This window comes from Benincasa hispida, chromosome 6 (genome assembly GCF_009727055.1).
Source record: "Benincasa hispida cultivar B227 chromosome 6, ASM972705v1, whole genome shotgun sequence".
NCBI classification, from domain to species: domain Eukaryota; kingdom Viridiplantae; phylum Streptophyta; class Magnoliopsida; order Cucurbitales; family Cucurbitaceae; genus Benincasa; species Benincasa hispida.
In genome coordinates this window covers 50,508,908-50,523,154 of record NC_052354.1, presented here as the reverse complement: position 1 = coordinate 50,523,154, position 14,247 = coordinate 50,508,908, and the positions used below count along the sequence as shown (strand labels likewise).

Here is a 14,247-nt window from a genome sequence, read left to right as displayed (position 1 = left end):
TTCTCTGACCGACCGACTTAGATTTGGTCGATCGATTCGGTTTTTGGGTCTATTATGCTCACTCTTATCCTTAACAACCTACAAATAAATTAAATTAAAAATAATTAAATCTAAGGCAAGAGAAAAGTCTTCCAATTCTGAGCAGAGAGCTCATTTTTTTTCCTATCCACAAAATCTTCAAAAGTTTAGATTTTAACTAATTATATGGATAGTAAGATTTTAATTAATTCAACTGGATTAGAAAAATCTATACATTTTTTTCTAAAAAAACAAACTCACATTATTTAAAACTAAAACTAAAAGTAACATATGAATGGACCAAAATTAAATTGAAAAAACAAACCATCTAATCACTCTTATGGATTTTGTTTAGTGGTATGAGTTATCAAAATATTGAATCAATATAAAGAATTTATTAGAAATTCAAATGAAATGAGTACCAAAAGGACGATAAAAATTAAGAGAGAAGGACATAGTTGCATCAACTAGTGAAAATACATATACACTGCACTAACATATATGAGTAAAGAAAACAAAAGAAAAGAAGAAGAAAAAAAAAACCACTAACCACAAATTGTGGTTTATATATATACACATACATCATTTTTTTTTGAGTGATTTGGATTGATTTGAAAATAGAAGTGGTTTTCATAAAACTCATTTTTATTTAAATACTATTTAAATAGTTATTTATAATATATTTTAAAAACTATTTTAAATGGTGGTTGATCCTTTTAAATATTTTAAATTAACGCTTGAAAATGTATTTCAAACACATTAATCAATCTTGTGTTATTTAAGCTATAAACCATTTATTTTTCATTCCATTGAAGATAGGTATCTATAATTTTGCTTCTTTATTATAAGTTTAAATATTATTTTTGTATATATACTTTTGGTTTTAATTCATTTTGGTCTCTATACTTTTAAAATATCCATTTTTATCTCTATATTTTTAACTTTTATTCATCTGGTCCATATTGTACTTTTAAAATATACATTTTGGTCACTATACTTTAAAACAATGATCATTTTGGTCCTTTCATTTTCATTTTCATTTTATTTTTAAGAGATCAAAATGCTTTTTAGAACAAGACCAAAATGTCATTCTAAAAATACATGAACTAAAATGAACCAAAACCTATGCCACTTATTATATTTTAGAATGTTCTATTCTATCCCTAAGCTTTACATATATTTGTAATATCTGCCACTGATTTTAATGATATAAGATCAAAAAAGAATTAATGAACACAATAATATAAATTTTTTTATGCCATAAAGAGTTTTACCTTGTTAAAAGATCACTTGGATTTTTACCTTGTTTCACTATTTTTTTTATTTATTTATTTAAGCTTTCAAAACTTGGTTGATTTTTTAAAATATTATGGAAATTAAATTATATAACATAATATAGAAATTTATAACCCGAAATAATATTTATAAGCTACTTTTTTATGATCTAAAAAATTAAATAGTCATCAAATACTTAAATGTGCAATTTAACATTCTAAAATATTAGTATTTGGTGTGTTTGATCCTATGAATTTAGTGTATTTTCCAACTTGATGTCTCAAGGCATAAATTTTGAAACTTAATTAGTTCTCACGATATCATATAAAATTTTGATGTTAAATTATATAAAGGTAGAAATTTGGCAACATATGAATCCAAATAAATTCTTGTACAAAAATTCAAGTAAAATCATCCATTTGTGATATGTGATAAGGATAAAGTGGACGAAAAATAAAATGACATTGTTAATTATATGTTGCAAAATGGTTAAATTAACAAATTTTTGTGTCTAATTGGTCTTCGATATTTCGAAATATCTAAAAAAAAATCTTTCAACTTTCAATTTTATATCTAATGGATTCTTGACATATTAAGAAAAACTAAAATTAATTGAACTAATAGATACAAAATCTAATATTATGTCATATAGGACCATACTTTCAATTTTGTGTACATTATGTCCGTGAAATTTTAAAAATATTGAATAAATCAGTGAACTATTAGATATGATCTTGAAATTTTTTAGACTATTAAATACAAAATTGAAAGTTTAAAGACATATAAGACAATTTTTAACTTTTAAGGACCCCGTTTGGCATAACGTTTTTTAAAGTCTAATGACTTGTTAGACATTTTTAACAGTTTCGAGACTAAATAGAAACAAAAGTGAAACTAAAGTTCGTCTGATAATTATTGCATTTTTAGTTTTATTTTTTAAATTTATGTTTGTTTCTTCATAATTTTTTAATAATAGGATTCACGTTTATTAAAGAAACACTTTATTTTTCAGTAAAATTCTAATTCTAAAACAAAAAATAAGTTTTTTTTAAGTTTTTTTAAAAAAACATTTAACTTGATTTTTTAAAAGTAGAAAAAAAAACAAAGAAATGTATGAGCAAAAGTTAGTTAATATTCAAATAGTTATCAAACAGAACCTAAACGTATAACTATAATACTAAAGCCTACCAACTCCACTAAATCCCTATAAATCATGCATGAGTGATTGAATATTTTCCAAGTACTATATAGTGTGTGTATATATACACACACACATTTTAGAACAATGTCAAATCACTATATGCATTTGACTATTTGTTTGTTTTAGGGTTTAATTTCATTTATGTGCATATTGAGTACTCTTCCACATTTCTATAAAAGAAAAAGAGAGATTTTGAAATCTCCTAGCAATGATGCACTAATTAGGCTTATGAACAACACCATACACCACCAACCCCCCCCCCAAAAAAAAAACAAACACTATTTTTTTAATGCCTCTAATTTCCAATATTGACTTGTCACTTTGTCAACTTGTACCACTAGGAATCGTTAGTGGGATGCTAATTTATACTTTATAATGTTTTCAGGAAAAAAAAAAAAAAAAAAGAACCTTCAATATCTAACAAAGAAATTAAAATACCTATGTTCAACCAAACGAAATAAAATTATTTTCTCTTAAAAAAATAATTAAATGAATAAAATTCTATGACTATTTTTTTTCCATTCATAAGGAACATGATATATATATATATATATAAATATGAAAGACAAGGGATGGGATGATAATTAATGAAAATCGTATGTGATGGTTAAACTGTTGATGCTTGTGAAAAAAACGTCTAACTATATCAGTACGTATCAAATTTTAATATATTCGATAAGTGAATTTAGATATTGTTCTTAGAATTGATTTTTAACTCACTGAAGTAACGCCAAATTTTATAATTTTATTTTATTTAGAGAAAGACTTGAAATGGAATTTTATTTAAATTAAAGAGATGTTTTATTTTAGTGATAATAATAATCATTATTGTTAGAGTTTAGACCTATATTTATTTAAGGGAAATTGGTACTTGCTGGTTTGGTGGTTACCTCAGGAAATGTCTTGTAGAATGTCTCTTGGGTTGTCATTTCTATAAAATTATTTATTCCTTATTTGTTTTCCTGCGATATTTTGCTCTTGTGGATTCTTTTTTTATTTATATTTTGTTGAATTTAATGAGTCATGTTTGGTTTTCTATTGTACCTTTTCAAGAGCAAGTTGTTGTCTTCCTAGGGTTGCCAATTTAATTAAATGTCGTTTTTTAAGTGCTTTGTTTGGTGCACGATTAATCGAGAGAAAAGTGATTTGCGATTGTATACTATTGATGATCTTGAAGTGAACTTTGTTGAGAAGGTTGTTATTGGTCTTGAGGTGAGCCTAAGATTTCTTCATTGCTTGAGAAGAAATTCTCGGGGGAGTCTAATTTATTACGTGAAGAGGCTTTCACAAGAAAGTGGATAGATTACGGTTGAGCAGTATTCTCACCTTAGGGGGAGTCTAAGTTTCCTTAGGAGAAGGTCTCACATTTTAGGAGAGCTTTGCACTCTAGACATAGGTATATTTCACTAAACTGAGTTACCAAACCTTATGTTCTGTCTATCTTAATTTATCTCTTTTCTTTTTTTTATTGTTCTTGAAATTGCAACACATCATATGTGACATTGTTATACAGTGTGGTCAAATACCTTTATTTTTATTATTTTTATTATTATTGACAAATATGGGTGAGAAAAATCTATAAGAACATAATCTAAAATAGAGATTTGTCATCAACTAAATAGTTATTAACCTTATTAGTGAGCATTTTTCTAACTCTATGGTCTCTTCAAAGGAATGATTATATTACACATGTTTAAAATCTCGAGTTGAAAGAATTAGGACCAAAATCAAAAGTTCAAAATTCATGAATTAATGTAACTTTCGTCAAATTCATATGTGTTTTATATATTAGTTATCCACTTAAAATAATGGCGAATCCCCTTATTTGACTTTTGATAAATCCTTGACATTATTTTTGCAACAAAGTGTGTTTTCAACTATAGATTGAGTTTGAATGATTTGAAAGCGATAATGAGATGTACGAGCATTCATTTTAGGAACAAGTTGGTACGATAATATATATATCAATTGAGAGATTGTACATTTTTCTTTTAAATATGAATTCCGTAACTCTCTTCTACTTACGATATTGATATTGATATTGATAATACATTCCAATTTTTATTATCACTCTTGTCTCTAGTGTCAATATTCTATTTTCTAGATGAAAGAATATTCTACATCGATATAGAAAAAGAAATGTAACTGTTAATAAATATTAATATTGATATCCTAAAAGATTAAAGATGAGCTCAACATCTAAATCAATATTTCAAAATGAATCTGGACCATTGACATTTATAGAAAAAAGTTGTATTATTTTTTCTTTTTTCTTTTCTTTCTTTTTTTAGTTTTTTCAATATGAACTCTAGTTGTCTAGGTATAAGAAAAAGAAAGTACCAAATAGTAAGTTCCACCATGGAAATTGGTATATATCGTTGGTCACATTTAATTAATTCACAAAATTAAGATTAATTGAGACCATGGAAATTGTCTCAAGGAGGTGCACTTATATATATAATATTATACCAATTACACGTACGTACGGTTGAACTGTTATTAATGAAGAAATTCATGGGACAAATCGAAAGAAATATAGACAAGACATTATTATCTATAATTATAATATATATTTACTTAACTATTGTATATTTATATGCATAGTTATATTTTGCATGGTAGGTATGAGCCAAACACATTCAAAAGAGAAATAAATAATCCTCCTTCTAAATTAGATGGTTAAAAGATTTTCATATACTCTTTAATTTATTGTCTCATTTAATCCTTTTCTCTCAGAACTTTAAAATTTTAAATTATATGAGTTCATTTATTAGGCATGGGTGATCTTGTTTTGTTTTTGTTTTGAATTTATTTAAATAACCTAAATTGCATTATTAGTTTTTGCCTTTATAGGCCTATAAAGTGACTTCATTTAGACCAATGCATTTATAAGTTAAATCATTGTTACCATTTTTTACATTTAAATTCATCAAACATCCATATTATGAATGAGAATTAACAAAAGTTCAATGTAAAACAATATTTTATGGTTGCACTATAAAAAAAAAAAAAAAAAAGAAGAAGTCAAGGACATAGTGTATGTAATGTAATACATATAATGTAGTTAGATTTGAAGATAGAATACAACAATTCAGAGGAATGTGAAAAAAAAATTGAATTACAACCCATAAAAGAAATTATTAGTATTGAAATATTACTTTATTCAAATTGCAAGAATATTAAAACCCTAAGCTATAGAAAAAATTATCAGAGAATAATATGATAATGAAACTTTTTATATTCAACCTTGAAGTTTTGTGAAAGTAAATATATTCTTTTTCAATTTCATTATTTTTTCATTTAATTTTAGAGAAATTGTAACAGATAGCTAAATTTGTGGTACCATTATGAAATATGAATAAGTTTTAAAGTTAATAAAACATGGTCACTTTTTTAATTAGATCATTATTTGCCAAAATTTTCCCCAATCATGCCCCGGCACCACAGCACGGTGTATTTGAAAAAATAAGGACTCGTTTTTATTGAAAACAACTCTCGAGTATGTTTGAAAATTTTGAAAACAACATTTTTATGTTTTTAATATGTCCAAATTTTGAATGTAAATTAAAAATTCATAATTATAGTAGTAGTACTACTACTATTACTGAATGCATTATATTTCTAAAAACCGATCACCTCTATTGAAATATCAAGTATATGTGGAATATACTAAAAAGTTTAATTATAAATTGTATATACCATGGTTTATTTTTAAATATATTTACAAATATATTGAAAAGTGTAAATGTATACCGCTTATATTACATAGTTATAAGACGATGTCAATGCATAGAGGAGTGTGCGTTCCAAAACGAAAATGTCAATGCCTTCTTGGTTTGAGCCGACTAGCCAAGCCGGTGAATATATACCAATCGAGAAATAACCTAATCAGACCTAGACTGACACTCTGCTATCTCGAACACAGAACCGTTCTTGACACTGCCACCATTACACGTAATCCGAGGCATATGTCAAAGAAAGGACCTGTAAATAACGTTATTGACCACACCAAATGGAGAGTAAGTAATCTCCAGATGAGAGACTCGACCTTACTTCTTTTATGTTTGGTTAAATTAGACATTCCTTGTACTAACTTAAGTATTAGAGTGCAGTAGGGTCAACATCATACCGGTGTGAGGATATCTTACGTAGGTCTACACGAAGTATCTTGAGACCAAACCAGCAAGAAGCGGATTGGAGGTCAATGCAATGAGAGGACTACGACAAATGAGATCCGAGTTGCCAATATATATTTTGAATGAAGATTGTTTTGGAAAGTTCCTATCCACTAGAAACTAAAAAAAAACAAAACGATAAGGAGGGCGGCTAAAAAAGTAACTTGGCCAGACTTGATGTAAAATAATTGCCTGTGGCTATTAATGTGAAAAACAGAAAAGTTATAATTGTGTAATTTGACATACGATGTATGTGAATGAAATGTTTGTGCTCGTTGGGAATTGAACTGGAAACCAGACGGCCCAGCCCAATCAGGCCCACTTTGAATAAGAGACCATTGTCATGTTGGTCTAAAAATAGGTCAAATAAATAATAAAAAGGGTCATAAATATGCCTTCTATAAACTTTGAACAAAAAAAAAGAAAAAAGAAAAAAGAAGAAAAGAAGAAGAGTATCCTCCTACTATATATGAGTTGGATTGGATTGAAAGTGGTTTTGAACCAACCAAAAAATTTGGGTTGATTGGATTGACAATCCAAAAAACCCAAATAAAGTCTCAGCTAGGGTTGACAAAAATCCTCGCAAGGACCGGATTGGGTCCTCGCAGGTCCTCGTCCCGATCGGGGTGGAAAATCTCCGGTTTGATCAGAGATGGGAATCAAACCAGAGATAAAAAAAACGAATCCCCGACTGGAGACGGGGATGGTATCTCCGCCCTGTTCTTGCCCCAAATATTTTTTTAAACAGTTTTTTAATAATAATAACAATAAATAAATAAATAAATACAATACCTTTTCTTTGAACCTTTTCTTTTTTCTTTTTTTATTATTTATTTCATAATAGAATTATATTAAACTTTTTATCAAATCTAAAATGTTTTTAATTATTAATTTAAATATATAAAATAATAATATACTACTTTATTATATTAAATATTTAAAATTTGAATATAAATACCAAAATTTAATGAATTTTAAATAAATAATTAATTAAAAATAAAAATATAAACGGGGATTTTTTTTCCCGTAAGGATCCGATCCCCAAAAATGGATTCTCCAACCCCGACCCCGACCCCGACCCCAACTCCCCAAAACGAGGAATGGGACGGGGACCGGAATTATAAATCCCACGAGACGAGGACGGAGAGTGCATCCCCGACCCCACCCCACCCTGTTGCTAACCCTAGTCTCAACTCAACCCAACCCAATCCTTAAAATTTTGATTGGGTTGGGATTGTCAAATTATAACCTTTTTTTTATTAATTTTAAATACGTAAATTCATCTAAAACACATGGTTAATAATTAAAATCTCATAAAATTTAAATGTTAAAAATCAAATATATATGATATTTATTACAAACTTTACAAATAAAAATATCATAACAATTTTAAACAAAAAATATTAAAAATTCGTAAATTCATTAACTCAAAGTGACCAAACTTTAAACAAAGAAAAAAAAATATCTACATGTTTTATTAATATATTTGTAATTTAAGATTAATTAGGTCAACCCAAATTTTTAATTAGTCAACCTGTAATCCAATTCAATAAAAATAAAAAAAAAAAAAAATCACTCAACTCAATCCAAAAATAAAACCAAACCAACCCAACCCATATAATTTGTATTGGGTTGGGTAGTTCGAACCTTAAATACCCCAACTTCTAGGCCATTATGTTATGACTACGATACTTTTCAATATTATTTATATTTTCATCATAATATATCAATCAACTATTTCTAATCATATATTAGATTGGAACCAACGCCTCAGAACTTTTTTTCTTTTTTTCCTGAGATGATGATAATAACAAATACTAAGTCCTTATGAATGCAACCTTTCATAACTAAAGTCAAAGTCGAACTATTTAAAATGGAATCAAAATTAGTTGAAGCTTTCATAATTAAAGTTAAGTCTTAAACAATGATGTATCATATGAAAACACGTCAGCTTCTTTTATTTAAATCGAACAAATCAATGAGAATCATTGTAGAGGGTTGACTTAAGTCCTAATCTACATCTTAAATCAAGAAACAAACACCAACCAAAACTTACTAAATTAATCAAATTATGTTGTTTAATCTTCATATATGGACCACACAAAAGGATTGTCTTACGGTTAATCATAATCATTTTTAATTAAGGCCATTAAGTATTACCCAATATTTTATTTAATTCCATCATGACAAACAATAATTTTTCATTAAACAAAAAAGGGAATATACATCGAAAACAAGTTAGAGAGAGAGAGAGAGAGAGAGAGAGGGAAAAAAAGATATTCAATGTAAAGTAAAGGTTTTTTTTTCCTACTAAAGGCTAAGCAAATACGGCGTCGTATTTAGAAACTAAAGAGGAGGAGCCATATTTTCTTAGACTTTAGTGGGCATTTGCTTACCAGGTCAATAAACTTGCCGTTAACTCACGGCGGCCGTGAAACGGAGACAGAGTCTCCGACGGTTCTGTCGACGGTACCGTTACCCAAGGCAGTTGACTGAACAGTCAACGCCGATAAGCTGGGAGAGGTGGGAGCATCTCCTCTGCCCTTCGTTGCCGTCATTGGGCGGCTGGGACACGTGGCGGCGGAGATAGCGCTGGCGAGAGAGATGGGCATGAGGCAGAGGCCTTTGCCTTGTAAGTACTGCATGGCGGAGCCCATATCCTCCTCCATTAACTTCACCACCTGGTCCTCCGTCACCGTCATTGCGTCATTACTCGACGGAGCTTCAGCCGAAGTCTGTCCGCCGGCTCCACCGGTTCCGTTGGACTGGTTACACTCAGTGCCACCCTAAAAACACGAGGATGTTATATCAGTATATAACCTATATTATAATTGAACTAAAATTTTTAAGAGTAAAACTAAATTAAAAAATAAAATAATAATAATAATAAAATACTCCGAAATTGTAATATTACCTTTCATAAAGCTTTCAAAACAAACTTGGAGTAAAAATACATTAGAAGTGTGGTAATATGAAACAAAAAATGGGATCGAAACATCGCCCTACCATTATTCTCGTCCTAATTTCTATACAAATTCTAACAGAATACTAGTTTATATACTGATATAAAAATGACAAAATAATAAGTAATTTTGAAAGAATATGAATATTTTTAAAACAAACGTCAAAGTTTAGGTCTTTCTTTTTTTTTTTTTTGTAATCTGATCTAAAAATAAGGTTAAGTTACCAAAATATTCCATTGAACTTTTGGTTTGTTCCGAAAGTTATCTATCATAAGTTGAAATATTATTCTGATCCTATCTAAATAATGTTTCAAAACTTCTTTTGGAGGAAAAATTCGGTTAGATATTATTGAAAAAAAAAAATCTAAAATAATATAATAGTGACCTCAAATGAAAATAGTACTCCCAAACAAAACTTCACTGTTTCAAGTCAATATCACACTCGTTAAAAGCCCTAAATTCTCATGGAGTAGAGGAAGTATATAATTAATTTTCTTGTGATGCAATATAAGAAAGGAAAAGTAGAATGTATGAGTGACTAGAAAGAAAGGAATGGACAATGAAGAAAAGGCAGAGTGAGTGGATGTGAATGTGGACTGTAAGACCTCTTTCTTTGTTTCTTCCTGCTTGTTTCCTACATTAGCTAACTTTTTATTCTCCTATTCTTTTTCAAACTTCCAATCCAACACAACACATACCCTACACATCCATAATATCGTCTCTTTATATATAATATCAACCAAACTCATATATATAAGCCATATATTTCTTTTTTATCCATACACTAACCAACTATAACTCTGATACATATTAAACCTACAGTATTTTGAATCTATAATAATACAACGTTATTCACTTTATATATAACAATATGTTTTAATCTAATTTTAATGTTTGTAACAATAAGGCCTTGAAATAAAATTATACATTGTTTACAAAAATATATAAACCAGTTAGGGAAAAAAATCATAAGATCACTACAGCCTATATTTAACCTAGTTTTTTCCTTTTGGATATTCGTTGAGAGATGCTACTTTTCTTAAAGCACTTTTTAAGATATTGATAGAGAAAACAAAATTGTAAGCAATTAGGTGATACGTAAATCAATGAATCTTATAAGGATAATAATATTGATGATGAAATCTGTTATTAGGAATCATGAATAAGGATTATCCCAACGTCCTTTTCCATGATGAATGATGATGGTTGTGTTGTGTGTGAAGTTTTCTGTTGGAGAGTTGAATTTCTTCACCTAAGTAGTTTCAATGGGTCCTATACCTATCCTTTTCATGACCTTAACAAAAAAAAAAAAAAAGTATGGATAAAAAAGTAAAATGTACTCATTCACTTTCAAAATTTTAAGAACCATTTGACAATAGAATATGTTTGTTAAATTACTAATTTAGACCTTGACTTTTTTCTTTAGTCCATTATACACTCTGACCAATCTTTACTGGACAAATCCCTAACCTACATCATTTGAGTGTCAATGAAACACTTAATATTAAATCCAGTAGAGTGACCACTATGTTATTATCTTTATTTGATCTCTTATATCTATACCAAGTCAATCATGATAGTTATTATAACTAATTGAACTTTGATGATTGCATTATTTGGTCTTTAATTGTATGTTAATAAGATTTAACTTAACTTTTAATTTTGTCTTGATAAGGTGCTGATGAATTCAAATCCTTTTTAAAAATTAATGTAGCTACTAGATATATAGAAATGAAATCTTAAAGTCGTGTTTGGTAAATCAACTTACTCTCCATTCCTTATAATGATTTGCATATTTTTAAGTACAAAGTTTAATTCTTGTCAAATTAAAAAACAAAAAAAGTAAATTTTTTATTTTTTAAAAAATTGACTTGATTTTTGAAAATATCATAAAAAGTAGACAAACAAATAGGAACATTTAAATATAACTTTCGATTTATATCTGATGACTCAAAGGAATCAAATTATAATAAGATAGGAATGTAAAACTAAAATTGTAATTTTAGTAATATTGGAGTACCTCAGTGGAAAAATCGGTAGAAGGAAGGATGGCGGCATGGCACCGCCAACCTGCTGACGTCTCGAACGCTGCAGGAAACCACAGAGCCCAAACAAAGGAAAAAGCAAAAGCACTTAATATAAATATAACAAATTAAATAAACTTCATATTATTCCGATCCAATTGTTTTAATTTATCCATGTTTTATGTTGGAAGTGTTGTAAAAGAGACAAGAACATATATAATAAATATAGAAAGAGAGATTACTTTGTTGAAGCTGAGGGAACTTTACATAGTCTAGATCTCATCCAGCATTGAGCCTGTCTGTCTGTCCATTCCAAAAAAAAAAAAAACCCTCAATTTATGCCCACTCAATTGGTTCAAAAATTTTGTGGTCTTAACTCAAAAGAGAATATCAATCTTCTTTTTTTTTTTTTTTTTTTTGCCATCTATCTTTTTAGTTTTAACCATCATAAATCTTTTTAAAAATGATAATTGTATCGTATATTATCTCTTAATTTGAGTTAAGTTACTTGTGAATAGACTCATATCAACAATCATGGATTAATTGATTTGGCCAATTCCAATAATCTTCAATCCTACATCTTAAAATCTCAATAAATATAAAATAAAGAAACCCAACTATCATATTAAAAAGGAAAACAAAAAAAAAAGAAAGAAAGAAAAAAGGGTTGGTGTTAGAACTTGTTCATCTATTTTAAATACTTAATTATTATTCCCATAAAGAAAAACTTGTATCATGATAACTTTTATATCAAAGAATAATGTAAGTAAATAAAAGATGTGTTCTACAAATCATTTGAGTTTCATTCATTTTAAAATATGCGTAAATCAACTCCCACATTTTAAAAAATGATATTCTTAAGTTCTTTTTCTTATTTTATGCATAAATATAGATTTTATAGCATTACATACTACTTTGAATTTATTAATTCTTACCCTTTTATTTAGTTGCAATATCATGTATAATATATACTTTCAAAATCGTTGTTTCAACTTCTTACCATTTTTTGTCCCTATTTTATTTGTAATAATATTATTATAGTGATATTAGCGAACTTAATTTGTTGGATATTATAGTATAAGAAAATATAAGATAACATTAAAGTATAAAATTACTGTTTGTACCAGTAATGAATATAGAACTATACTATTGTCAAAAACCAGTATTTCAAACTATAATTTTGATTATCTACCTAAGGGTATTATATATTAAAATCCAAAATTAGAACAATTCACTTAAATTAATTTTAAATACTTTTCTTAAATTAAATGACAATATAAAAAATTTAGGGCAGCAAATCCCGCTAACTAAGAGTCGGTCTCCGGGCCAAGAAAACAGTGTACGCAAACAAAGATGAAAAAAATATAAAAGAAATACAGAGAGAGACTATTCGAATTTGACGTGGCAAACCATACCGTCAGATAAAGAAAGCAACTTGTTTGACACTGTAATTTAAAGTGATTGACCTCGAGTCGAAATTTACGAAAAGACCCTAAGAAAATTGAAAAACGAAACTGACTTATTAGCGTTGGAAGAAAGTTCTTGGAGAGCTTTCATCTCTCCGCAATTCCTCTCTCCGTAACATGTTACAAAATTACGAATTATAATTAATAAAATATATATTCTCATTTTTCTTTCAAAAATTACAAATATTTTTAGGGCAATACATCATTGTTTAAAAAATATAATATATATTATATAAAGCATTATTGAAATAAATGGAGGGTTTTTTTTTTTTTTAATGTATGATAAATTAGCGGTTTGTATTTGCATTGTGGGGAATATCGGGTTAAAGAATTAGAAATGAAATTGTGAAAAAAAGGAAATTAAATTATTGCATTATAGTAATTATAATTATATTACTCTTCTGCTTATATATGACTATGGTCTGTTGCTTGTCCTCTCCGAGCTTCTGACTCTCTTCGTCGGGTGAGCCTGGTGTGCTTGCCGCACCACCGCCGAGCCTAGGACCCGCCGGGATGTTAGATACTAACTATACCGGCTATCGAAGTTCTGTTTCTGAGAGTTTGATTCCCCTCTGCAGATTTGTGAATGTAATTTAAAAAAATGGATGAGAGTTATCTTTTTGAACTGTACATCGAGATCGAACACTATCTTATTGCGCTAGATTTATTCTGGTTAAGACCGGAAACGGTGGTGTTTGAAACATCCGGGCGAATTCGTTGAAAAGAGAGGGAATGACTAACCGTGATCCAATTGCAGGATTTATCGATATTAATTCCGCGAATTGAATCGAAAACTGTACATTCAATTCTTAACCTAATCTTTCGAAAATTCGGATGAACGCGATTAACAATTAATTTGAGAGTTCGATTTTGTGAGTACTCTGGATACTAGGCATTTGAAAGACACAAGAGTCCTGCTAATATTCCAACCGAGTCGTTTACCAGGACGGAAGGGACCGGAATCCATCGGTCGGGGCTGGGGGGCTGTAGCGGTGGTGATTCCTCTCGACAGATATAACTGCTGTGAATGCAAGGCCATGCCATTTTGGCCGGAATGGTAGTGGTGTCGCCGAGTCTGAAACGCAACATTTGTCGGGATTAGCGGCGTCGTGTCTTGGAGGAGGT

At 28.8% G+C, this 14,247-nt stretch overlaps 1 protein-coding gene across 1 annotated transcript; it reads right to left on the bottom strand.

The window, feature by feature from the left end:
• Positions 1 to 8,761: 8,761 nt before the first annotated feature.
• On the bottom strand, positions 8,762 to 14,089 carry LOC120079281 (bHLH transcription factor RHL1-like). The gene is made up of 3 exons (XM_039033437.1): positions 14,065 to 14,089; positions 11,653 to 11,720; positions 8,762 to 9,455 (listed from the first exon to the last, which is right to left on the bottom strand). The coding sequence occupies exons 1-3, from the start codon at positions 14,087 to 14,089 to the stop codon at positions 9,090 to 9,092; spliced, it is 459 nt and encodes a 152-aa protein (XP_038889365.1). The 3' UTR covers positions 8,762 to 9,089.
• Positions 14,090 to 14,247: the final 158 nt, after the last annotated feature.

Coding starts and splice junctions, on each gene's coding strand:
- LOC120079281 (XM_039033437.1), bottom strand. CDS start 14,089: ATGGATTCCGGTCCCTTCCGTCCTG. Junction 11,721..14,064: donor TTCCGGTCCCTTCCGTCCTG/GTAAACGACTCG, acceptor GGTTTCCTGCAG/CGTTCGAGACGTCAGCAGGT. Junction 9,456..11,652: donor CTACCGATTTTTCCACTGAG/GTACTCCAATAT, acceptor TCGTGTTTTTAG/GGTGGCACTGAGTGTAACCA.